At 41.4% G+C, this 25,323-nt stretch overlaps 1 protein-coding gene across 2 annotated transcripts in view; it reads right to left on the bottom strand.

The window, feature by feature from the left end:
• AGBL1 (AGBL carboxypeptidase 1) overlaps positions 1 to 25,323 on the bottom strand; it is a gene marked incomplete at both ends in the record, with an annotated part of 583,725 nt that overhangs the window by 346,175 nt on the left and 212,227 nt on the right. For both annotated transcript variants that reach the window (XM_084254285.1, XM_084254284.1), the window contains one exon: positions 4,772 to 4,952. In XM_084254285.1, the coding sequence (XP_084110411.1) occupies positions 4,772 to 4,952 (181 nt within the window). The remainder of the gene's footprint in view (positions 1 to 4,771; positions 4,953 to 25,323) is intronic.

Genomic DNA, 25,323 nt, shown 5'->3' with positions numbered 1-25,323 from the left:
GAAAGCATATTAAGGAATGAGCAGTGAAATAGTAACCTGACGAAACCTAGCAGCAGCAGGCAAGGATGTATTCTTCAGAGAAGGAAGCTAGTGGGACAAGGCAGATTGCTGAGACCCAAGTCTGTTCCATGAAAGAAGATGGAGGATGGACCCATTCATTCAGACTGGGTCGAAATCACAGAGAGCTGATAGGCCTTGTTTTGGCTTAATCCAGGTACACTGGATATGAAGGTTTGGATCAACAAGGTTGATTTCATAGACAATCAGCAGATGGGGCTGAGCTTCTACTTGCATCTCCATCTGAGGTTGGGAAGAGCTAATAGGCTAAAATGAATACAGCTTTGGAGCTAGACAGACTGGGCTCAAATCCCAGCATGTCATCACCTGACCCTATAGCCCTGAGTGTGTCTGTGTGTGCACGTGTGAGCGTGCACCTGATATTTTAATTCTCTAGGCAATTTTTCATGCATTTCTGTGTTTAGCTAGCTATGTGATCTTGGATAACTCATTTTACCTCTTTAGTCTCACTTTCCCTATTATTTGAAGGACTGGGACTAAATTATACATAAGAACTAATAAAAGAAATAAAAGAAATAAATAAGTTTCTTTTATTCCAGTTTCCTTAAATCCCTACAGAAATGTAGTATAGACAAGAAAAAAGTTTTAATCCTTTCTCTGTAATACCAGCTGTTTAAACTGCACCCAAGCACTCACCCCCAGATACTCAAGTCTCCATGTCTAGAAAAATGGGCTAAAGACCTTACTTAGTCCATGTATCTGGTCATAATTATGATAAGGAAACATATGTAAAAGAGCAAGGTTCTTTCTTGGCCTGAATTTTTTTTTTTTTTTTAGATAAAGCTTGTGAGTGCTCTTATTGAAATAAAATAAAGCTTTCACCACCCACAGTGGAGTATACGACTATTGGCACTAACTTTAAATAGTCCCAGATAGCTTAAATTGTCAAGGATTTTTATCTGGGTTTTACTTTTATTTGTTTCCCCTGGAGTATTCAGCTATTACTTCTTAATACCCTGGTGGGTACTTACAGTATGTCCTTCGTTTTTTTACTGTTGATTGTTTCTGTTCCACGATGCCTTGGAAGAAGATAATCACGTTTGTGGAGTTCTATATATACTAAGAATCAATACGCCCTGTTTCGCCTGTGAATAAAATGTTGAATTGTGTGCTGACTTTATAAAAATGATTTTATCACTCCCGTCTACCCAACAACCAAAGTCCAAAAAATGGGGGTCAGGCAAGATGTCTTCCATCCCTCACTTACACATCATGCCAATCTTTGAAGCAGCTCTGGAACCACCCACCCTCTCTGTTTCCTGCATAATCAAGCCACCAGTATCACTTCTGCTCCTGATACTATGTGTTCCTTTATCTCACCTTGCAAGAAACTGAAAGAGCTAAGAGATCACTGCTTTTATTCTCCAAGACTACTTAGAACTCAGACCAGCAGGTCAGCAAGATGGCAGGCTGTTTCTTTTGAAAACCATCCTTTGTGTTGATTTCCAGTCCCAGAAATGTGTTGCTAAGGAATCTTTGGCCTGATAAGACCCTCTATGTTTTTGCTCAAAAACCCTGGTTGTCTCCCTGATCACAGATATCAAAATCCTCTAACTTTCCTCAAGGACTCCACCACCATCTCCACAACAGGAAGTTATTGTACTTTCTACACATTCCTGCAAGCTCATGGGGTCACATGAAGACTTGTGAAAGGAAAGCATAGTCTGATAGTGAAGTAGCAAGTTCTAGTTCTCTAATCTCTATGCAAAGAATGCTTTTTGCTGATCATGCCACACCAAAGGTAGCCCTGTTACCTTTAAAAGTCTATTAATAAGAATATGCCCAGAAAAAAATAAATGAGATAGAAACACCAGAAATGACAACCTATGTTTGGGTAAATGACATCAAACATGGAAAAGACTTTACATGGGGAATTTAAGGCATGTTAAGGGGGGATTTGGTCTTATCCATGGGATACTCCAAAGTGGGTAAAATTCATAAGGCGAAAATCAAAACACAGACAAATACCAAAATACGGACAATGGAATGGGCATGACTGAAGCAGAAAGCCAAGAAAGTTCAAGTGCAAGTCAGATGAATCATAAGTTAGCACAGTCCAAGGACTCATCCGCTGAGACTTATAAACCCTTTACTTGTGTTATGTCATACCCATGAGTGTCAAGTGTTTCAATAGTGATGTGCTATGACCTGCAAATCCTCCTATATGCAGGACAATGCCAGGATGCCCAAGTCCTTTAAGCCAAAATTGTTTGGGTAATCCAAATGGTCTACAAAGTGTTTTGAACTGCATGCTGCAAGAAGCTTGCTGATTTTACTCCTCATAAATAATGGTAATGATGATGAATGGCATTGTCACTGAGAAGAAGCTGGCCTGTCATAGCAACCAGCTGTGAGCTGGAAATAATGTCTACCCAGGCCAGGAAGATGCCACACCAACCTTTCAACCCAAGACGAGGATCAAGCCCCTGATTGGGAGGTATAAGCATGTGAAATAGAAGTGACTATAATACCTGAGTTTGAATATTACTATCTGGGCTTAAGAGCCCTTTTCACAAACAGGCCAACAGTGTGCGAATTATCTTTCTCCTCCAGCATGAGAAAACTGATTTGACAACACCAACTTGAATGTCAGTTCCACTTAGATGCAGATTTATTTTTCTATCTAAGGGTGCCACATTCATGTTCAACCAATGGCGGATGTCAGCTGCTTCAAATTGGGATGCAGAACCCACAAATATGGAGGGGCTGATCACAAGTCATACTTGGATTTTTAACTGTGTTGGGGTCAGAGTCCCTAACCTCCATGCTCATCAGGGGCCAGCTGTAGTCTGGGGAAAGAGACAGAATTCCAAACTAGAGTTTCATCTCTAAACCCAATGCTGCTTGCATTCTCTACCAAACCCCAGACAACTCAATAGAAGCAGAAACCTCGGGAAAGAACCATCTTAAATGAAAACATTAAAATGGGATCATGTCCTTAAAAAATGGTTTGCATAGTTGTTTCCCATCCATTGACATTCAGAAGCTTGCTAGTAAAATCCTTGACTTCTCATGCAGGAAGGAACATTTGCTGATGTCCGAGACTGTTCTTTGAAGCTAAGGAGAACATGGCAAGGGGCAACTGACTTCTGTTGGGCCAGGAGAGAACACTGCCGGGTCCTTATGCAGCTTGGGATCTGAGAAGTCTAACTGCTACCAGGGGCCTGGTCAATGCCCCTTAGTGAAGGGCTTGGTGCTGGCTCGTCAGAGGTACCTGAAGACCCCCCAGACTCGAGCCAGGTAAAGAGGACGGACCCTAGTCTCCACCCACAAAATGACTCCATCAAAGAAAATGAAGTCTAGAAGCTACAAAACCAGAAAACTTGATGGGAAATACATGGATGACTAACTTATCTTTCTTTCCATTTTTATTTTGAATCTATCGAAGTTTTATTTTTATGGCCTAGAGCTTTAACTTGCTTGCATTCTGGCATAGTTTAACATATCTTATCATTGGAATTTATTCTGATCCACTTTTTATATGTTATCAACTTTATATTTTAACCATTTTAACATCAATATTCTCTTTTGTGTTTATCCTTTGAAGCTAGCCTATCATCATCTGTTTAATATTTTGTTCTTAAATTAATTACTATCTTATCTTTCTTAAACATTAAGAAAGATAATCAATTACTTATCTTTCTTAAACTATTCTTATTTAAGTCATTTTGACTTTAACACTTTGAGATTTTGTTTTCGTATTTGTTATAATTTTCATTTTATCTCTTTAATTCTCCTTTGTAATGTTGCTCTATTTTCTCAGTTTCCCAAACATGTGCTTTTGTTTCTTTAATTCTTACAATAAATTGTAAGGTCTTCATGTTCAGATTTTGAAAATATTTTTCTTTCAATTTTTCTGTTTATCTTAGTCTACTTTTTCCACAGGAAAAGTCCATTTCTATAGTAAGAAGGACCATCTGTTACCATAGGAAGGAGCCGTAGTCTCTTTCCGTGAAGTCTCAGACAGGTATTTGTAAATGTTCACCCTGTCACCCCCTGCTCTTATTTGATCTTGGGGACCAGCTCTGACATTGGGGTCTTAGCTGACCCCTTATAACAGAGCTCCTCCAACTCAAGAGGTTCTGTTCCCCATTCCACGTTCTGAGGCAGGTCAGGAAGCATGTCAGGGCAGGGTGGGAACAGGCGCTACCCAGCTTCTCTTTCAACTGACCATATCAGTCACCCTACTTATAGCCACCCCACAGGCATTTTTCAGCCACATCAGCCACGTCTTTTAGAGAATGTGACAGCCTTATGTTAGGTGCATGTGGAATCCCATAAAGTACAACTCAGAGTAAAGATTTCTCTACAGTAAACATTAATATGGAAATAAAAGCACAGCTCTCAACTGGGAAGAGATCACGTTGAGCCCTAACTTTGCCACTGACCCACCATGGGACCTGAGAAAGTCACTTGATTCACCTGGACACCAATTCTCTCTTTTTGAAAAGGAGCTTTGGGCTTGATTCTTTCTAAGAACCTTTCTGGCATTAATCAGCTGTGAATCTATACTTTTCTACTCAAAATATATGAGACTGACTTCTATGTGTATGGAGACTATGTTGTTATTTGTACTAGATAACGGTGCCCATAAGAACTTATGCCTTCCAGAAGACCAAGGCCTCCCCAATCACATCCATGTGTTTCTATGGTGACACAAATCAAGCCCCACGTGAGCAGGCACCGGACATACTTGCCATTGATGACACCATCTGGGTTGAGCATGGGGATGATCTTGAAAATGAAGTTTTCCCTCAAGAGCTTGGCCACAGGGTCATCACTGACCAGGAACTCCAGGGCCCCTTTCATCACCCAGCTGGCATTGCTCTCTCCTGGGTGAACTCGGGCAGTGATCACTTGGTATGGACGCTGCCCTATAAAAAAGGGACAAGTGAAAATTAAACCTTGAAATATTTCCATTCCCAGGAAGACAGTATCCAGAATGACGGCCACCTGGAGGAAGTCCAAAAAGGTTGATTGTTTGTAATATATAGTTCAGCTATAATATATTAATCCACAGACTGCCTTATGGCTTCCATAATTTGCATGTATAGTATAAAGTTAACAATTAAGGTTAGTACCCAAATCATAATATTTAGTGGCATGAAAAGAAGCCAAGAAGCAGATCTTATCAAGACCACGAAAGCAACAGTGAACTCCCCAGCATGATGTTGGATATTAGGGATCAGAGCTGAAATCTTGTCTTCCTCGCCAAATGCAAACTCATAGGCAGATGATTTCATTTCTCCGAGGCTCTTTTCTTATCTGTAGAATGGGGCAGTGATACTGACCTTGGCTGGTTGTTGTAAAAACAAAAGGAATCGGATATGAAACATGTGGCAAATTGCTCGCTATCCATTATGTGTCACTCCCCTGCCTTCTCAGTTATAAAGTCGGCAGGTAGGACAGGCCCCTCCAGTAGAAATTGACTCCAGGAGTGAATAAGGAACTTGTATTGGGAACTTGACAAAGGAAGGATGCGGAACCCATCCTTGAGAAAGAGCTGACAAAAGAGCACACGCACGGAGTTGGAAGACTTCGCTTTGCACAGGGAAGCAGGGAAACACCCCCAGTGCAATCCCAGGGCAAGAATGGATTGGCACTCATGAGAAAAAGAGCGGCTTGTCTTGCTCTGTTGCTAGAAGACATCGAGAACATTGTTGTGTTGAGACATATTCTGAGCCACGTCTGGGATCAGGTGAAATTTTTGTTTTGGTCTACTGGGGATGTATGTCTCCCAGACACTTGGGGAAAAAGAGGGGAGATGACACATCTTACTGTCCATCCGCCATGTCTACTCTTGCTTGGTTTCTGTGCTTTTCTGACGCTTCCTTTTGTATCCTCACCCAATTCCTCATCACTTCTAAACTACTTGCCTCTAAGCAACCTAAAAGTTACACTAATTATTTTTTCCCATAACATTCAAATCCCTAGGAATTAAACAAATATGGCACAAACTGCTGGTTGCCTGACCTCCCCTGTCTTCTTACTACCAGACCCCTGATGATCTGGAGGGAAGAGCTTGCCCATATTAAAAGACCAGCTTCATGGAGCCTCTTGTTGGTGGGGGTAGCTGTGTGACAGGAGCGTAACTAGCAGCAAATGGGTTGAGTATGGAAAGTTGATTAAAGGAAACAGTTTCTCCCTGCCATGACTATAGACAGATATGACTTTCAAGTGAGGAATTCACATTGAGAATCTGTCACTTGCTAAAGATGGCGACCCTGCAGACAGAAAGACCCTGGGTTCTTGAGATTTTCCTGAAGCAGGTATCCTGCACCTTCAGGTTTTGCCAACCTCCTGAGTAGTTGAGACCAGCAAACCACTACTTAGCACCGGCGACCTACCCTTCTTCTCTTACAGCCCACTAGACCATAGTCTAACTCATATGAGATCAGGTTTAAAGTCATTCCAATAATAAGGTTACCTCAAGTGGCATGCATTCAGGTGTGCTGTCTGGATTTGGGTAGAGGGGAAGTGAAAAAGAGAATTGGATTAAGAGTGTTTGATATGTACGATCCAAAAAAGAAGAGCTGAGTGCCATGACTTTCAGAAATAGCCCCTGATGTTTTTTCAGCAGGAGAGTGACTCAGCCATGACCACACTTAAGAAAAACAATTGGCATTATTGGAGATTATGCATGTGTTTATTCGGAGAGACCATGGCATACAAATCAGAGAGCAAAGCTCAGAGCTGCATTTCCAGAGTTCAGCTTCCAGGTCCATGTCTTCCATCAGAGATGAGTTTCTGTAGAAATTGCATATTGGATCAGGTGTGTTCCACATAAGACTAACGATTCACTAATTGGGATTTAACTAAATAAGCATGTCACTGGGGAGAGATACAGACAGCTAGCTGAGCACTGTTGAAGTTAAGTGAAGGTCAGCTTTCCCACCATATTATTTGCTCACAATCACTTTTCACTGCTTCCAGAGCAAACTGCATTGGCAAGTCAATAAAAAGCATGTTGAGAAATAAAGAGGCTTGATGAATTTGTACCCAATCAGTAGCCTATTTTCAGTTCTATAATTCCATATCACTCTCTTTGTGGATTTTGAACTGTATTCATTTACAGCATATTGAACAACAATAGTAAATGCTCCCAGCCCAGCAAGAAGAAATAAAAAATAGCTTAAGTTCTTACAAATTTTCAGCACCAACCAACATTCTCACTATCTAAGCCAGTTGGTTTCTATTGTCTGAGATACCCAGTACAATGTTGAGCATGGGCTGTCCATAAAATGCAGTCTTTGCAAGCAGATATCATCAATGTGTTTTTGTTTTGTTTTGTATTTTTATCTTTAGAGAGTCGGGTTTACATCTGCTATATGGTTATATACCTTGCGGGCGATTCTGGGTATTATGAAGAAGCAAATGGAGAAAGCTGTAGGTTTTCATGAAGACATAAGCAGCATTTTAGTCATTCCTAGTTGACTTTCCTCTCTACCTCTCAGTGATTTATGACAATTTTGCGGTCGTATTGGTGAATTAAATGGATGGTACTATTCAGTTGTAGCGGCAAAAGCACACCAGAGGACCTATAACGGGCAACAGCTGTAAATAGTATGCAACACACAGACCATGTGCTTTTTTCTTGTAATTGACAATTTCAGTTTTAATAATTCATCTCTGCTTAGGGTAGGGCAAAGGGTGTCAGGTATCTGCATTTTTTCTCTGCAATTTATAAAATCTATTGCGGAGGCCAGCTAAAATCTATGCTGGAGTCAAGGTTTGGCCACATTCTAATTCTTAAAGTTACATATTGACTTTATGTCAGTTGGTAATGACATGTGTAGAGAGAGGTTAGAAACAAGGAGAGGATTAAATAATTCCAAAGAGCTATCAGACTCAAGGTCAATGAAAAGCTAGTAGAGCTGAAGACATGTGTGATGAGACATATGTGCAACCAGCTATACAGGTACCCCTTCATTTATTTCTTCTTTCTTTCAACAATATACATTAAGCTCCTTCTAGAACTCCACATAATTCTGGAGATTCCAAGAGAAATAATGGTTTCTACCCTCAGGGAACAAATAACAGTCTTATGGGAAAGACAGGCACACAGAAAATGATGTTTCAATGTGATCAGGGATAGCTGACAAGACATTTCAAAGCACAATGGAATGCTCATTACAACATTGCTTAGAATAATCTAACAAGTAGAAAGAATTTAATGTGCATCCACCACAGGAAATCAATTAAGGAAATGATATGTGAAACAGAATACTATGCAGCTATGAAAAATACACCGACCTTTCTCTTCTTGTGTTGACACAAGAAGGTATCTATAACATGGTGGTGAGTGTTGGGGAAAAAGCAAGAGGGTCTTATCCTGTGCAGGCATAGTTGTAACATTTACTGAAAGAGGTTCCCGTACAGAGAAACATCTGTGAGTGTAGAGGTCATCTGGGTGATTTTTATGCCTTCTTCATCCCTATCTGGAAAGTCTGCCTCTTCAGAAAATAATAATTGTATGTCAATTTTCATCCACGCAAAATATTTTAAATGGCAATAAATCACAGAAGAAAAGAAGGGAAATTTTCACAGAAGAGGTAACACTTGACCTGTTTCATTCAGATTGAGGGAGAGGTTGCCAGGCAAAGAAGAGAAGGAAGTGACAGAAAAGGTCCAAGCAGATATATTTGCAAAATAATGAGATCATGAAGCATATAATTCCTGAGAAAGAGGAAGTGATTTTATGCAATGGATGCACTCACAAAACAGACAGCAAGAATGGTAGCAGGGCGAGGAGCTACAGGCTCTTTGTACCTCTTTCTGTAGACCTTCGTAGCCTACTCTAAGGAATGTGGAAGAAATCCTGTAAGCTCTGGGAGTCCCATGAAAAATCACTAAGCAAGGGAATGATCAGACAGGAGTTTTCTTTGAAGCTGAGGTCTCAGAGAGTACGGTCAAGGAGTGAGAGAAATGGCTATGAAAGCAAACTGTGATTTTGTTGAGGTCAGCCTACTGTCTCCAAGAGAGTGGATACAAAGACCTGACCAAGGGTATAGGGTTGAAGAAGGAGACAAGGGAATGGCAACGGAATTGGAAATGAAAATGTCTATGCAAGAAGATTTGAACAAAAGGGAGATGTGAGAAGGGTGGTGGAGGGAAAATGTTTCCACCTGACATAACCTATATTGATGCTTCCTCAAAAGGAAGCCCACCGTGCGTGTTGTCTGCACTGTGTAGTTTTCATTTACCAATATATCTCGAAAATCCTTCTACAGCAATATATATCTAGATTCTTCCACCTCCTTATTTTAAAGTTAGCTTTATTTATGGTATAATTTACATATAATAAATTCTACCAATTTTAATGTTACAGTTCAACGGGTTTTGACAAATGTGTGCATTGCTGTAAAACTACTACGATCATGATATAGGACATTGCCATCGTTGCAAAAGTTACCCTCATTCCTCTTGGCAGGCAATCTTCTGGCCCCACCCATAGTCTCTGGCAGCCACCAACTGCTTTCTGTCTCCATAATGTTGCCTTTTCTGGAATTTCATAATAATTGATTCATACAGCTTAATATAACCTTTCTGTCTGGCTACTATCCCTGAGCACGATGCAGCATGATGTTGCATGCGACAGTAATTTATTTCTTTTAGTCACAGTGATAGTCCAGTATCCCATACGCCCATGGATACGCCATGATAAGTATGTGAATTATTTCCAGTTTAGGGCAATTCTGGATGACACTGCTAAAATCGTTTGTATAGAAATCTATCTTTGGTGTGAATATGGAGCAGTAGAATGTCCAATATCACAGTAGGATTACTATCTTAACAAACTGCTACCAAACTGTTTTCCAAAGAGCCTGTGCCATCTGCAAGCTCACCAGCAGTTTTTGGGAGTTCCAGTTGATCTGAATGTTGATGGACCCTTCATGCTATCAGCCTTCTTGATGTTAGTCACTTTAATGAGGAGGTTGTGTTGTCTAATTGGTGTTTTAATTTGCACTTTCTCAATGACCTGCAATATTTCTGTGTGCCATTTTGTTGCTTAAAGATCTTCTTAAGTGCCTGTTTCAGTCTTTTGTCCATTTTAAAGCAGGTTGTTAGTCTTATTGTTGAGTTTGGGAGTTTTGAGAACATAAAAAGTATATTCTAAGCTCAACATTTTAATAGATAAACATTTAGTAAGTTCTTCTCCAAGTCTTTTTATATTCTTGACTACACATTTGAAGCACAAAACCTTTTTATTTGATAAAATGAAATGTATCCTTTATTTTCTTTTATGGCTCAGGCATTTTGTGTTCTAAGAAATCTTTGCCTAATGCAATGTGATGATGATTTTCTTCTGCAAGATTTAGTATCTAAGTTTTTACATTTAGGTGTTTTTACAGTAGGCCTTGCAAGCTAATTTGGGATTATGATATAAAATAAAGGGTGAGATTCATGTTTTCCCTCCTGCATAATCTTTTAGGATTTTCTACACTTCCAATATTATCTTCTGCAAATAACAACAATTTTACTTTTCCCTCTTCAAACCTTGAAAGATTTATTTTAACTGGAGGGTGGGATGCTACTGGCATCTACTGGTCTCTTTTGGGTAGATACCAGGAACGCTGCCAAACATTCTACAAGGCACAGGACAGATTCTCACAAAATGCTAACACATTTGAGAATGAAAAACCCCAGCTCATTACACTAGTCAAATTCTTCAATACATTATGATATAGAACTGGTAATGGTGGCAATCCTTCTCATTGCCCCATTCTCAGAAAGAAAGTTTTCCACATTTCACCATTAAAACCTTTGAAACACCATTTATGAAACAAACTCAATAAAATTGGCATAGAAGGAATGTATCTCAACACAAGAAAGGCCATACATGACAAAACCACAGCTAACATTATGCTCAATGGTGAAAAATTGAAAGCCTTTCCTCTAAGGTCAGGAACAAGAAAAGGATGTCCTTTCTCACCCCCATTCTCCAACATAGCATTGGAAGTCCTAGCCAGAGCAATTAGTCTAGAACAGGAAATAAAGGACTCTGAATTGGAAAGGAAGAAGTGAAAATATCACTATTTTCAGAAAACATGATGATATGCATAGAAAACCCCAAAGACGTTACTAAAAAAAGCATTAGAAATGATAAACATATATATAGTGACAGTTTACAAAGTAAAATGCAAATATCTGTTGCATTTCTATATACAAATAACAAATTAGCAGAAAGTGAAATTACATAAACAATCCCATTTACAATCACATCAAAAGGGATAAAATATCTAATAATAAAATTAACAAAGGAAGTAAAAGACTTATACACTGCAAACTATGACAATGTTGAAAGACTTAGAAGATGCAAAGAAATGGGAAAATGTTCCATGCTCATTGGTAGGAAAAAATCAACATTGTTAAAATGGCCCTCTTACCTACAGTAATATACAGATTTAATGTAATTCCTTTCAAAATTCCAAAGGCATTTTTACTGAAATAGAGCAATTAATCTTAATTTTTATGGAACCATAAAAGACTACAAATAACCAAAGCAATACTGGTGGGGGAGGGAGAAAGGAAGTAACACCACTCAGACTTCAAAGTATACCACAAAACTACACTAATCAATATAGTATGGTACTGTAATAAAAATAGACACACAAATCAAAGGAAGAGAATTGACAGCTCAGAAATATGGACAGCTAATTTACAACAAAGATGCCAAGAATTTACAATAGAAAAAGGAACTTTTTTTTTTCAATAAATTCTGGGAAAACTAGACAACCACATGTAAAAGAATGAAAGTATATTGCTACCTTATACCATAAATGAACATTAATTCTAAATGGACTAAAGACTTAAATATAAGAAAACAAACATAAAACACATGGGAGAAAACATAGGTGATATTCTCAACATCAGTCTTAGAGACATCTTTGGAAATTGAGCTCCAAAAGGAAGGGAAACAAAAGCAAAAATAAATAAATAGAACTACATCAAATCAAAAAGATTTTGCACAGTGAAAGAAATTATTGTTAAAATTAAAAGACAACTTACTGAATGGGAGAAGGAATTTGCAAACCAAACAAGTAGTTAATATTCAAAATATATGAATAACTCATACAACTCAACATGAAGAAAACAACTTGATTAATTAATGGGCAGAGGATCTGACTAGGCACTTCTCAAATAAGACATACAGATGGCCAGCAGGCACTAGAAAAAGATGTGCAACATCTCTATTGTTAGGAAATGCAAATCAAAACAAGAAGTTATCTTCATTTCACAAATGCAAGAATGGCTATTACCCAAAAGACAAGAAATAAAAAGTGGGCCGCCCTGAAGGCACAAGGGCTTAATCATCAGCACTATGAAGCTATCCACAACTACTGCAGCATGAGTTCGATCCCCGGCCAGGAAGGCGACCCACATGGTACAGCAGACCTCTCCTGTCTCACCCGCCGCTCCCCTCAGCAGTGTATGTCAGTCAGTCAGTCTGTTCTGCTCCCTACTCCATCTCTGGTGCATGCTCTCACCCCGTACACCTCTGGCCTGTACCCCAGTTCTTGCCTAAAAAAATAAATCTTTAAAAAAAATTTTTTTAAATGTGTTGGGGAGGATGCAGAGAAAAGAGAACTCTTGTACACTACTGGTGGAAATGAAATCAGTGTAGTCACTATAGAAAACATTATAGAGGTTCCTCAAAAATGTTAAACTAGAAAAACCTAGTTTATGATATGATACAGCAATTACACTTCTGGGTATTTAGACAAAGAATACGAAAACATTAATTAAAAATGATATGTGCATCCCTTTGTTCATTGTGGCATTATTCACAATAGCCAATATAGGGAAAAAAACTAAGTTCCATAGATAGCTGAATGGATGAAGGTATGTACAATTAAATAATACTCAGCTAAAAAATCAAATATTGCCATTTGCAACAACGTAGAACTAAAGGGAATTATGGTAAGTAAAGTCAGTACAAAAGAGAAAGACAAATAACATATGATTTAACGCATGTGGAATACAAAAAAACAAGGCAACTGAACCAACAATTTAAAACAAAAGCCAACTCTTAGGTTAAGACAACAGAAAGGTGGATACAAGAGGAGAAGGTGTGGTACATGGATGATATGGATAGAGGGGTGTCAACTGAATGCTGGTGAATGATGACAACCTTTGGGGCAGGGGTGCTATGATATATACATCTGTAGAAGTGTGAAGTAATACTCCTGAAATTTATATAAAGGTGTGACCAAATGTAAATAAATAAATAGGGAAAATACCCTTTATCAAATTAAGCACAATAGCCGCTATTACCTCTAGCTGAGGGTCTTTTTTTTTTTTTATTTTATTCAATGTTTTTCCTTTTTATTACAATGTAATTGAGTTATTATATTAGTTTCAGGTACACACCATAACAATTTGATATTGATATATATTATAAAATGATCACCATAAATAGTCTTGTAAACATCCAATCCTCCCCCACCCCACAGTTACAAGTTTGGTTCTCATGATGAGAGCTTTAAGATTTGTCTTGTTGAGTTTTTTGACACAGTTGAATTTATGTCAAAACTCAACTATTTTGATTTTATAATTTTTTATTGAGATGACATTGGTTTACAATTATTGAGTGTGATCTGGAGATAGAGGATCACACATCTTCAATTTTAGGTGTGGATGTATATTATGCCCGACACCAAGGCTAAGAATTTTTATGTTTAATTATGTAAGACTACTTCAAGTGATTTCTCAGAACTGAAATAAGTAAATGACTTGTCCTTTATTCTGTTAAAGTGGTGAATTATATTTACTGGTTATTCTTTCTTTCATAGAAAACGTTGAATATACACATACATATTTACCACTCAGCTAGAACAATCACCAATTCATAGTCCCTTGTCTTTGATTTATAATTCCACACCCTCCATCTCTCACAAGATTATTTTGAAATAATATCACATGTCATTTTATTTCAATGTTGACTGATTTTTTTCCAGTTATACCAGCCACACATTTCTGAAATGAAATTAATTTGATTACAATATATTGTCTTTTATGTAGTTCTGGATTTATCTGAATCTTTGGGATTTTTGTCCCATGTCCTGTGTCCCAGGAGAGAAAACAGTCTGTAACTTTTCTGTCTCATAATGTCCTGTCACAGTTAGGTATCAAGGCTATACCACGCTGGAAAGCATCATTGATTTCTTTTTCCTATGGAAAATTTTAGAAAATTGGAAATATTCTTCCTTAAATGTAAGATCTAAATCCTAGTGAAGTATGCAGATTTAGAATTTCCATTTTCACAAGATTTCAATTACAATCAAACTTACGTCATAACAATTCAAAACTATTTTTAGATATTCAAATTATGTAATAAAAATCCACTGTTTAAATCTTCTATTTCCTCTTTTGTCAGTTTGGTAATTATACTTCTCTGTAACTGTGGCTTTAGATCTAGTTTTTCAAGTTTATTGGTGTAAAGTTGTTTTAAAAATCCCTCTTACTATATTTGAGAAGATCTGTTGATAGTATCTTATTTTATTTCCTTGTATAGAGGGCTTTCTTGCTTCTTCCCTCTCAAGAGGAGCTTATCATCTTTACTTTTTTCCAAAGACTAACTCTTCTTGGTGGATTTTCTTTATTTTGCCATTGTTTTCTCTTTCATTAATTTCTGCTCCCTCATTTTTTACTTCTCTTTTATTCCAATTTATTTGGTTTTTGTCTTTTTACAAAGAACTGGAAATAGTTTTTACATTGTTTCACCATCTGATGGAATTTCATAAATGTAAAACCACACTTTTTTAAAAGAATGTTTTTGAAAGCAGAGCTCCAAGTATACCACTCCGATTGTTACATTATTTATTATTTCTATACTCTTGCTTGATGTTATGCTTCCTTATCCTATGAGTTACTGGGAGGGATATATTAAAAGCCTCCAAAGATGATTTTGGATTTGTGTCTTCCTCCTTATAATGTTGCCATTTTGCTATTTATTTTAAAACTATGTTGTTAAACATGAATAAAGATTTGAAGTTATCATGTTGGATTTCTTTTGTTTAGTATTTACCATGTACATCTTTTTTCATCCCTTTGCTTTTAACCTTTCTATAATTTTTTTAAAAGATTTATTTATTTATACAAGCACTGGGTACAGTCAGAAGCATGGGAGGGACAGCCAGAGCGGGGAGCAGAACAGGCAGACTGACGAAGTACACTGCTGAGGGGAGCAGCAGGCATGGTAAGAGAGATCTGCGGACCATGTGGGACCCTCGCCAGCGGCGGGAATCGAACAGGCGCTGTAGAGGCTGTGGGCAGCTTCACAACCCAGCGCTCAACCGCTGTGCCACCGGGGAGGCCCCCTTTCTATAATTTTTCAGCAGGTATTTACCTCTTGAAAGCACAGTTTTAATTGGAGCATTTAAATTTACCTTTGATGCAATTACTGGCACGTGTGGATTGAATGCTATCATTTTATTATTTGCTCTCCATTCCTCTTAATTACCGCATAATCCATTTTCTTTCCTAACTTGTCTGCATTTGGTTTGCAGGGAGTTCTCACCTTTCCCCTTTCTTTATTCACTGTTAGTTTGGTAGTTTTAGATCCATTTATTCTTTTTTTTTTTTTAAAGATTTATTTATTTATTTATTCATTTGTTTGTTTGTTTGTTTATTATTCAAGAACTGGGGTACAGGCCAGATATGCGGGAGGGTGAGAGGATTCGCCATTTATTCTTTTTTAATCAGTTACCTTCAAGATCACACTATTCACTTGGACTTATAAAAGAGTACCATATTTTATTTCCACTATAAATCTTAAAATTCACAAGGCATCTATATTTATTGTATTATAAAGTCAATATTAATTTAGATTAAATCAAATATTATCCTTTTAATTACTCTTCACTCCTATGGCACCTACAAACTTCCAGCAATTTTTAGTTTCCTTCTGCCTGAAAAATCAGGCTTCAGTATTTCATCTACTTTGGGTCTGCTAGGGGTGAATAGCCTCCCTTTATGTTTGTCTGAAAATAAATTCATTTCACCTTTGAAATGAGTATTTGCTGAGTGTACGATCCTATCACCCCTGGTGCTGATCTCCATTTCCCTCCTTCTCATGCTCCTCCCTCCAGGATCCTGCAAGCACTGATGTTCGAACAGCCCTTGCAAGTACACAGAAGGTTGCTTCATGCTTTGCAGAAATCTGACTTTCTATTCATGTGCTCATTTTACACTGTTTCAGGAAAAGGGAGACTATTTTCAGTGGAATTTCCAAATTCGTGAAGTTTCTTATGCTCTTTTTCTTTTTTAATTTTTCTGTTGATTATCTTGGCATTGCTAGATAGGCAATGCTAACATTAGCAAATAATAGCACCTCTTTCTCTCCAAAGGTGCACTTCTACCTGATGCCTTTCCAATATCTTAGAATTTCCTAAATAACTTGAAATAGAGTTCTTTAAATCTATTCAATGTTATCACCACAGGTGGCTATCTGACAAATTTAACAAATAATTTTGACCAGCACCGCTAAAACGTGTGAGATTGTATGTAAACACATTGACAGCATTTCTATAGCACCTCGCAGCTGAGAAGACACCTTCCTCTACATTACTCCTTTAGTACCCAGAGCCGTGTGTGAAGTAGGCAGACCGGTATTATTCTCTCCTGTTTGAATGACAGAAAGAAGGGAAAGCCGGAGAAAAAATGTAGGTGTTCTGAATCAAAATGCAATGTGCTTGTCATTTGACCATGGATTATTCAGTGTGTGTTCTAAAGAGGGAGCCTTATTAATAGGAAATGAGTACTATTGAGAAAAATCACGGGACAGATGGAGGGAAAAACAAGTAGGATGTAAATGATGAATCAGGAGACCTGGGTTGGAGACCCGGCTCCAAGTCTCCTCGTTGAATGGGATTGGGAAAATTAAACTCTTTTGAAATCACAGTTTCTGACCCATGAAGTCTGGGTCAGACTTAGCTCTCTGTGGCATTAAATTCAATGATTATCAACGGCCTTAAGAAATATGTTAGATAAAAACGAAAAATTTATCCAATGGTTTCAATCCCCTCTGATTCTATTATCTATATATCCTTTTTCGTTTTTTTGATTGTTTGTTTGTTTTTGTTTTGTTTTGTTTTTGTGGGACCCTCGCCGGTGGCCAGGGATCGAACTGGTGCTGCAGAGGCTATGGGCAGCCTCACAGCCCAGCGCTCAACCACTGCGCCACCGGGGGAGGCCCATTTCTCCTATATCCTTTTCATAGCGCTGCTATGCAGAAGCAAAATTACATGGTGCTTCATCTCTTTTTTCCCTTTTTTTCTAATATTCAGATACAAGTGCTAATAAATAGTGAAGTGGTCAAAAATGTCAGATGGCAAAGGAAGAAAATGGTCCAGGTAATCACTGCTAATAATCAGCTTTCCAACCTCCGAGTATGGCCCAGGTCTGTCCTGCGGCTCCCAAGCTGGGAGCAGGGCCTCTCTGCTCACACACGTCTCCACACAACTGTGCTCTGGTTTTCTGCCCTATCCACCATCAGAATAAGAAACTGACCCACTTGCCATTTCCAAACTGTCCTCATTTGGACTTGCCTCAGATGCCAAGGCCAAATCCTCAGCTCACACCGAATTGCTCTTCATCCCTATCCACCCCCACCCTCGAAGTGGCAAGAGGTCTTATCTCACCCCTGTCAGGATGCTGCACTGTGCCTTCCTATCAGAGCCTGTGGGATGAGCCCTCACCTCCAAAGGTGACCCTAGAAGCTCTGATTTTTTTCCTATAAATAGATTTCTCTGCTTTCCTTCTGACTTATTTCACTTAGCACAGTCCCCTCCAGTTTCATCCATGTTGTCACAGACGGCAAGATTCCATCTTTTTTGTGGCTGCATTGTATTCCGTTGTGTATACACACCACATCTTCTCATCCATTCATCTATCTTTGGGCACTTAGGTTGCTCCACAGTTTACCTACTGTGAATAGTGCTGCAGTGAACAGGAGTGCAGAGATCCCTTCAAAGTAGTGGCTTTATAGTCTTCAGGCAGATACCGAGGAGTGAGTTTGCTGGGCCATATGGCAGATCTATTTTTAATATTTCAAGAAATGGCTACACTGTTCTCAATGGGCACTAGACCCACCTACATCCCCTCCAACAGTGGGCGAAGCAGTGAGCGAGGGCTCCTTTCTCCCCACACCCTCACCAGCACTTGTGTTTGTTCTTTTTGAGGTGGGTCATTCTCATGTGGGTGATGTGCTATCTCCTGGGGTTCTGACTTGCATTTCCCTGATGATACATATTTTTTTCAGTGCCTGTCGGCCCTCTGAATGTTTTCAAAAATACCGGGAGAGCTGACATCTAAGCAGACACCCCCTGGGGTCGAGGACATCTAGCCAGTGGGGAAATAAAGCGAAAAGAAGCAGGGGTCATGTGACCAGACCAAGCTGCTTCCAGGAGCTTTGCAGAGATGGGTGGTGGAAGGTCATAGGGGCGCAGGACCCTGATATGACTTGTACTTTTGCTCCTTTTTGGCTTGTTTTCCACACCACAGTCCGAGTAGCCCTCAATGTCCAGTAGGGGAAATCAGTCAGGTTCCTGCCTCCACCAGTAGGACACAAGCCCACAGTCCTGTGCTGGCAGCCCCGGGGATGGCGCCCTGGATATCAGAGCTGGTCCAAGGGGCGGCGTCCACTAGGGGTTGCTCAGACCCACTTTTGGGGCCACAGGGAATGTCTCCACCTGTGAAGTCATGGCAAGATGAGGTTCCCACTCATGACCCAGTAAGTACAGCACCCTCTGTGTGCCAAGGACAGCTCCAAATACCGAGGCTATCAGAATTTTTACGCAGGGCCTCTGCCCTCAGAGGACTCCTAGTAGTCCCCCAGGAAATGGATATTTATTGGGTGAGGAAGAACCACGGCTTTGTAGAAGCTGGCCTCAACTACAGCGGCGTTTCTCAAGCTGTGCTTTGCTTGTGGCTCCTGGAGAGCTTGTTAAAAAGTGAGGAGCACAGGGGACTGAGGTGATGGTGCATCGGTGCATTGGTGAAGGAAACTCTATGGGGACTACACCTGAGAGGGTAGGGGGAAGCAATATTGTATAAAAAGGAACAATGGTGTAAAAAATATATTAAAAACAAAATAAAAATAAATAAGAATATTGAGTTGCCAAAAAAAAAAAAAAATCAGCTTCTGTTTCAGCGAAGGAGGGTGGGGCTTGGATCCAAGCTCCCAAGGGTCCCAAGAACCAGACTTTGACCAGCAGGGTATGCCTTGGCACCCCCCAGCCCCATAGAATGCAAGCCATGTGGACGATTTTAATTTTTTCCAGCAGCTGGATTTGAAAAAAATAAAAATTTTGAAATACATTTTTCACAATAAATTTGGATCAATAGATCCAAAATATCAGTATTCCCACCTCCACATATAATCAGTACACGAAATGCTAACGAGCTCTTTCGCTTTCCCTTGATGCTAAGCCATCCAACAGGGGGGTGTATTTCACACCTGCAGCACCTCCCAGCTCCAACCACCACTTCTACCTGCTCAATAGCCCCGTGTGGCCCATAACTACAGACTCAAACAATATGGGCCCAGGCCCCTCTAGCAACCCTCTAACTGAAACCCTTCCCCAAGCTTAGTAGTAAAAGCTTATTATACCCCAGTGGAATATAATTGAGATATAGAGGAAATGAATTAAAAAATAAGGCTTTCCCCCCAAAACACACACACACACAAATTCTGTTTCATGCCTCCTTTATCATGACACAATTCGATTTGGAAATATTACAAACTCTATTTCTTTGCAAGGGGCAATCTCGCCTTCTTATTTTGTACCCTTCTGTCTCTGAACTAGAAGAAAGTAGGCTCAGATAATGGGTATAGATGAAAAGAAAATCAGGAAATCTATTCCTGCACAATTTTCAGATAACCAAGAGGAAGTGGCGTAATTGAGGCTGAGATAACAATTTTAGACTCTGCATGAATATGAGCCAATGCATCTGCATCTCCTCATCTGCAGCAAACTGTCCCAGCTTTTTCTGGAGATTTCGTTATATTATAATAAGCTGGAAATAAAAATAATACATCTGTGCTATAATGATACATAATGTATACGGTGTAAGAATCCAGTATTTGGATTGAGTTTGAGAAATTTACTACACACAGAAATGGCAGTCACTTGGGAGAAGTGTGTAATCGCATCAGGAAAATTGCAGACAGATGCTGCTGTGCCTACCCCCACCCATCCATCAGCTGATCTTAGCCAGGGGCGTTCGTGATTCTGCCTCAGCCCTGCTGGCTTCCTGGAAATTCAGGCCACTGGCTCATGCCCCCACCTCATTCGAACTCATGCTGCCCCAGGAGAGCATGACCAATTCCCACCAGTCCCAGGGGGTATCAGGAGGGCGCTGACACCCACAGGCCACCAACGGTGCAGCCAAATCCCTCGGGGCTGTTTCTGAAGTCCTCTTAGGGAGGACCTGGGTTCCAGCCATGTCCTGCGGGATCTCCTGGCCTGAGCAAGAGCTTGCCAGAGCCCCTGCGTCACAGGACCCCATCAAGCTCCACGCAGACCCACGCAAGTGTTATCACTCTTCCAAGTGTTACGGGCCTGTCAGAAGACACCAAAAGACGCACATCTTGAAGAAAGGGATTAAAGAGCCATTGGCTTTGCTCAGAAACTTGGAAGTCTTCTAGTGAGTAATTCTGCTCCCAGGTCACATACAAGGGATTTCTAGCTTTGCTCTTCCCCGCCTTATTTGCCTGAATGTAACTGAACAGGGAAAGAATCCAAAGTCCTTGAGGGAGAAGGGCTCTTGTTTCTAAAGACAGTTTTCTCCAGAAGCAAAGCCTCCCTGGGCTCCGGGGGCTGCTGGGGCAATCCTGCTGCAGAATGTTAATACCCATCCTTGAAGAAGGGATGGAAAAAGACAAGAGGGGGGAAAGGAAAAAAAAGGTGACCTCGTGTGCGATGGGCCTGTTTAAACAGGCAAACAGGATGATGCCTTATGCTGTTGTTCATGACAGCACTCTGGTGCCGGCGATCCTCAGCGCAGGACCCGGGCCCTGAGCCCCAAGTCCCCCCCAGTCCCAGCTATTTGAGGCAGCGGGAGAGCCACCAAGTGAAAACCACATGAGGAATAAATTACAGGCCTGAGTCATAAGGACCAATAAGGTGGGAGGAGAAAATTGAAGAGTCTTAAGCCCAAAACATATGTCACCGCCCTGCACTGCAGCAGAGCAGTTTAAACTGAGGCGGTGCCAGGAGCTGTTACTTGCGCTGAGACAGGGGCACCTGGCTCACAGGGCTGGCGCGGGGCGGGTGGTCTGGGCAGCTGGGAGGTGCGTGAGGAGGGGGCAGCTGGGCAGCTGCCCAGTAAGGCCACGAACATACGAGAGCTGGACAGACAGATGTTGATTTAAACAGCATGATTCTATTTCAAATTGCAGGCTGAGCTGCTGGCTGATGGAGAGATGGAGGGAAGGTGTGCGAGAAAAGAAGGACCATTACCGCCGCGGCTCCATCCAAGTGGCTGGAGGGGTGACCTGCCTGCCGCTTCACCTGACGGGGGCTCTCAGATCCCCCGTTGCTTGGCAACCTACATTTTATGTTGAAGCCATTTAAATGTATTCACCTTCAGAATTAGGTATATTCACAGATGACTGGGCAACAAGAAAGCGCCCCTGGCAGGCCCAGAGCTCCTAGGATTCTGGGAGCAACAGAGTGTGGGGCGTGGGTCTGCCAGCGTCCGACTGAGAACACCAGTGGCACATTTCAGGACAAAAGTGGGAAACTGAGATCGGCACAGTCTCCTGAAGCTGCCCCATGGCCTTCTCTCAGGATCAAAGACATTTCTGGGTGCTCCCTCCCAGCCTGCCTCCCTGAGGCCCTTCCCAGGTGGCAGCCGCTGCCACAGCCCAAGAGACTGGCCTCCTCAGGCGTCCAGCCCTGCTCCCCTATGCCCCACTCTGGGCAGAGGTGCCCAGGAGGCATTCTCCTGCCAGCTTGGCCACTCACAGGTCCCGCACGCAGGGCTGCCAGTCCTGTGCTTCCTGCCTCCCCACATAACTTTATGGATATGTCCCATCCTCTCCACGCCTTTCATTCAAAAAATATGTTGGTTCCCGGTGTCTAAAGGATAAAGTTAAGACTACTTTTGGGGGCACAGAGTCCTCATGGTGCCCCACACCCCACCTGTGTGTCACCCCAAGATCCCCTGTGTCGTACCCATCCCACACCTGTAAGGTACTCCCTGCCCCGCCTATGAGGAACCCGCATGTAATCACTCTCCGTGCCCACAGGGCACAACTTGCTACTCCTGGTTCAACAAGCTCTACTCTCCATCTCTGCACAGGCTGCTTCTGTCTGGCGCCCTCTCACACCCTCTCCACATGACCAGCTGCCTGGACTTTACATTCGACTCCCCCTTCACTCATTTCAGGATTATCTCCCTTCTCACCTCCTTCAGAGTCTAAGGAGGTTCTCCCAAGCCTGTGCCCCCATGCCATCTAGCTCAAGTCTCCACCACAGCGCGGAGCCTCCGGCGCCCCCGGCCAGCATACTCAGAGCCCACGTACTTTGTAAAACCCAGAAAAGTATTTGAGACCTGAAAAAAATGATCTATTGGCTCCAAAATATGATAAGAAACTATTAAATTGACATAAAGGTTTAATTGCCCCCAAAATAGAAAATTATGTCAACTTCATTAATTGTTAAATTTAATATTCATAAAAATTGTATTATCTCTGAAAGTAATTTGTAGGTAAGATTTTTATGCTTTGTAGGAATTCCCGATCACGGACGACAACGGCTAAGGAGTGACAGTCAATCGTAAATTAAGTATCATCCATAGCTAAATAACCGCGAAAGCAAACAAGAAATAATTTCCATTCAATCAAAACTGGTACTTAATATGGGACGTGAATGCACTTTATTATGTTTAATATGATGCATGATGAGCTGGCCAACTGCTAACATGCCTCAGGCCTGAAAAGAAACTTAAATGGGGGCCTCCCTGGTGGTGCGGGCGGTTGAGCACAGCGCTGTGAAGCTGTCTGCAGCCTCTGCAGTGCCAGTTTGATCCCCGCCAGCCTCGGAGCAACCCACATGGCACGGCAGACCTCTCCTGTCTCACCTGCTGCTCCTCTCAGCAGTGTATTTCATCAGTCTGCCTGTTCTGTTTCCCCGCTCTGTCTCTGGTGAATCCTCTCAACCTCCCACACATCTGGCCTGTCCCCCAGCTCTTGTATGCATAAAATAAATCTTCAAAAAAAAAAAAAAAGAAACTTAAATGGCCTGAGTGTGTATATTTCATTCCATTTTATTTCCCTACGAACTGGGAACCAGCACAGCCTGGCACACACATGCACACACACACAGACACTTACGTGCGCACACTATAAAAAATCGAATTAGAGGAACAGAGACCCATGGTGGGGGGCAGGGGGGATAACCCTCCCCATGTGAGAATCAGGCAGGTCCACGTGATAATGAGCGGCCTTCACATGACACCGTTTGAAAACTGGAGGCTCAGGAAATAGATTCCTGAATTAGGCATGTGTGTCGATGGCCTTGGAAATTAAAGGAAGTTAATGAAAGACTTCTTTTCCTCTTTAGGGGTTAAAGGGACATAGAGAAAGACAGACACACACTCCACAAAGCAGAGAGAAAATTGGGTAAGAGGGAGGGAGCGCAGTGGGGGTGCCAAGCACCCAAAGCGTCAAGATTCCATCATGGGAGGCCTCCCCGGTGGCGCAGCGGTTGAGCGCTGGGTTGCGAAGCTGCCTGCAGCCTCTGCTGCGCCAGTTCGATCCCCGGCTGCTCCCTGGCCACCGGAGGAGGGTCCCACATGGCGCGCAGACCTCTCCTGCCGCCCGCTGCTCCCCTCAGCAGTGTCCTTCGGTCCTTCTGCCTGCTCTGCTCCCCGCTCTGGCTCTGGTGATTTCTCTTACCCTCCCACGCTTCTGACTGTACCCAGTGCATGTATAAACAAAACAAACAAACAAACAAACAAATAAATAAAACATGCCTCTATTAAAATAAATAAATAAATAATAAAAATTTAAAAAGATTCCATCATGGGAGACACTGGCATGGGCTTTGCCGAGCAGCAGACAGATCTGAAGGCCTCACCGAACCAAAGGGCACCCCACAAGTCCCTGGCTTTGAATTCACCCCCAACGCCCTGCCCATGGTCTGTGTCTGAGCTGAGACTTGCAGATTGGATGTAAATGGAGGTTTTAAAAATCAAGTCACCATTTAAATTTACTTGAGAGCTCTCTACTTGAAAGCCTCTTACTGGGCCTCCCTGGTGGCGCAAGGGGTTAAGCACTGTACTATGAACCAATCTGCAGCCTCTGCAGCACGAGTTCGATCCCAGGCAGGCCAGGGAGCAACCCTCCTGTCTCCCCGCTGCTCCCCTCAGCAATGTACTTCAGTCAATCTGCCTGTTCTGTTCCCGGCTCTGTCTCTGGTGTATCCTCTCACTCACTGCATCTCTGACCTGTACCCCAGCTCTTGTATGCATAAGTAAATAAATCTTAAAAAAAAGAAAATAAAATAAAGCCTCTTACCACAAATCTTTTTGAAAAGTTAGAATTGTGCAGTTAATTCTCGAAGGAAGACCCAGCTCCATGGTTGAGACTGGCCTGCTGCAGGGCACTGGAGACAGCCCGCAGCTCTGTAGGGGTGGGGTGGGGGTGGGCAGCTCAGCTCTGTGTTCCAGGATGCCCTGGGGAGTAGCTCCCCAGTCCCGGGGATCAGTGCCCCAGCAGGTGTTTCTGCCATCGCTTTAGTTCTCTGAGCTTCAAGGCCTTTTTTTGCAAAACTGGGGGAAAGCAGAGCACCACCTATGAGGGATGGACCAGTATCCACCCATATAAGGTTTATATCCTGCATATAAACCATCATATTGTACACATTAAAATTACACAGTTATTTATCAGTTATATCTCAATAAAGCTAGGGAACAAATAATACCTATCTCATGGATTTTTATCTAAATTAACTCTGATAATGCATGGAAAGCATTTTGGAAAGTGTAAGGCACACAGCAACTGTTCAATGAATGTAATTAAGTTGCATCATCATTCACGGCATTATTACTCAGGCTACAGTAAGTCAAATGAATGAATGAGTGAGCAAATTGTTGTGTGAACAGCTACAGCCAGTTTGCATGGGAACCATTCAAACTTGACTTCCAAAACTTTTGTCTAAAACACAAGAATGAAGAAAGATGAGAACAGACGAGAGAGAGCGCTGTATTCATCTACGTGATAGTATCACTCAAGTG

Source organism: Talpa europaea (genome assembly GCF_964194135.1).
Source record: "Talpa europaea genome assembly, chromosome: 14".
In the NCBI taxonomy this organism is placed as follows: domain Eukaryota; kingdom Metazoa; phylum Chordata; class Mammalia; order Eulipotyphla; family Talpidae; genus Talpa; species Talpa europaea.
The sequence above is the reverse complement of the archived record's forward strand: the minus strand, read 5'-3'. Positions and strand labels throughout refer to the sequence as shown.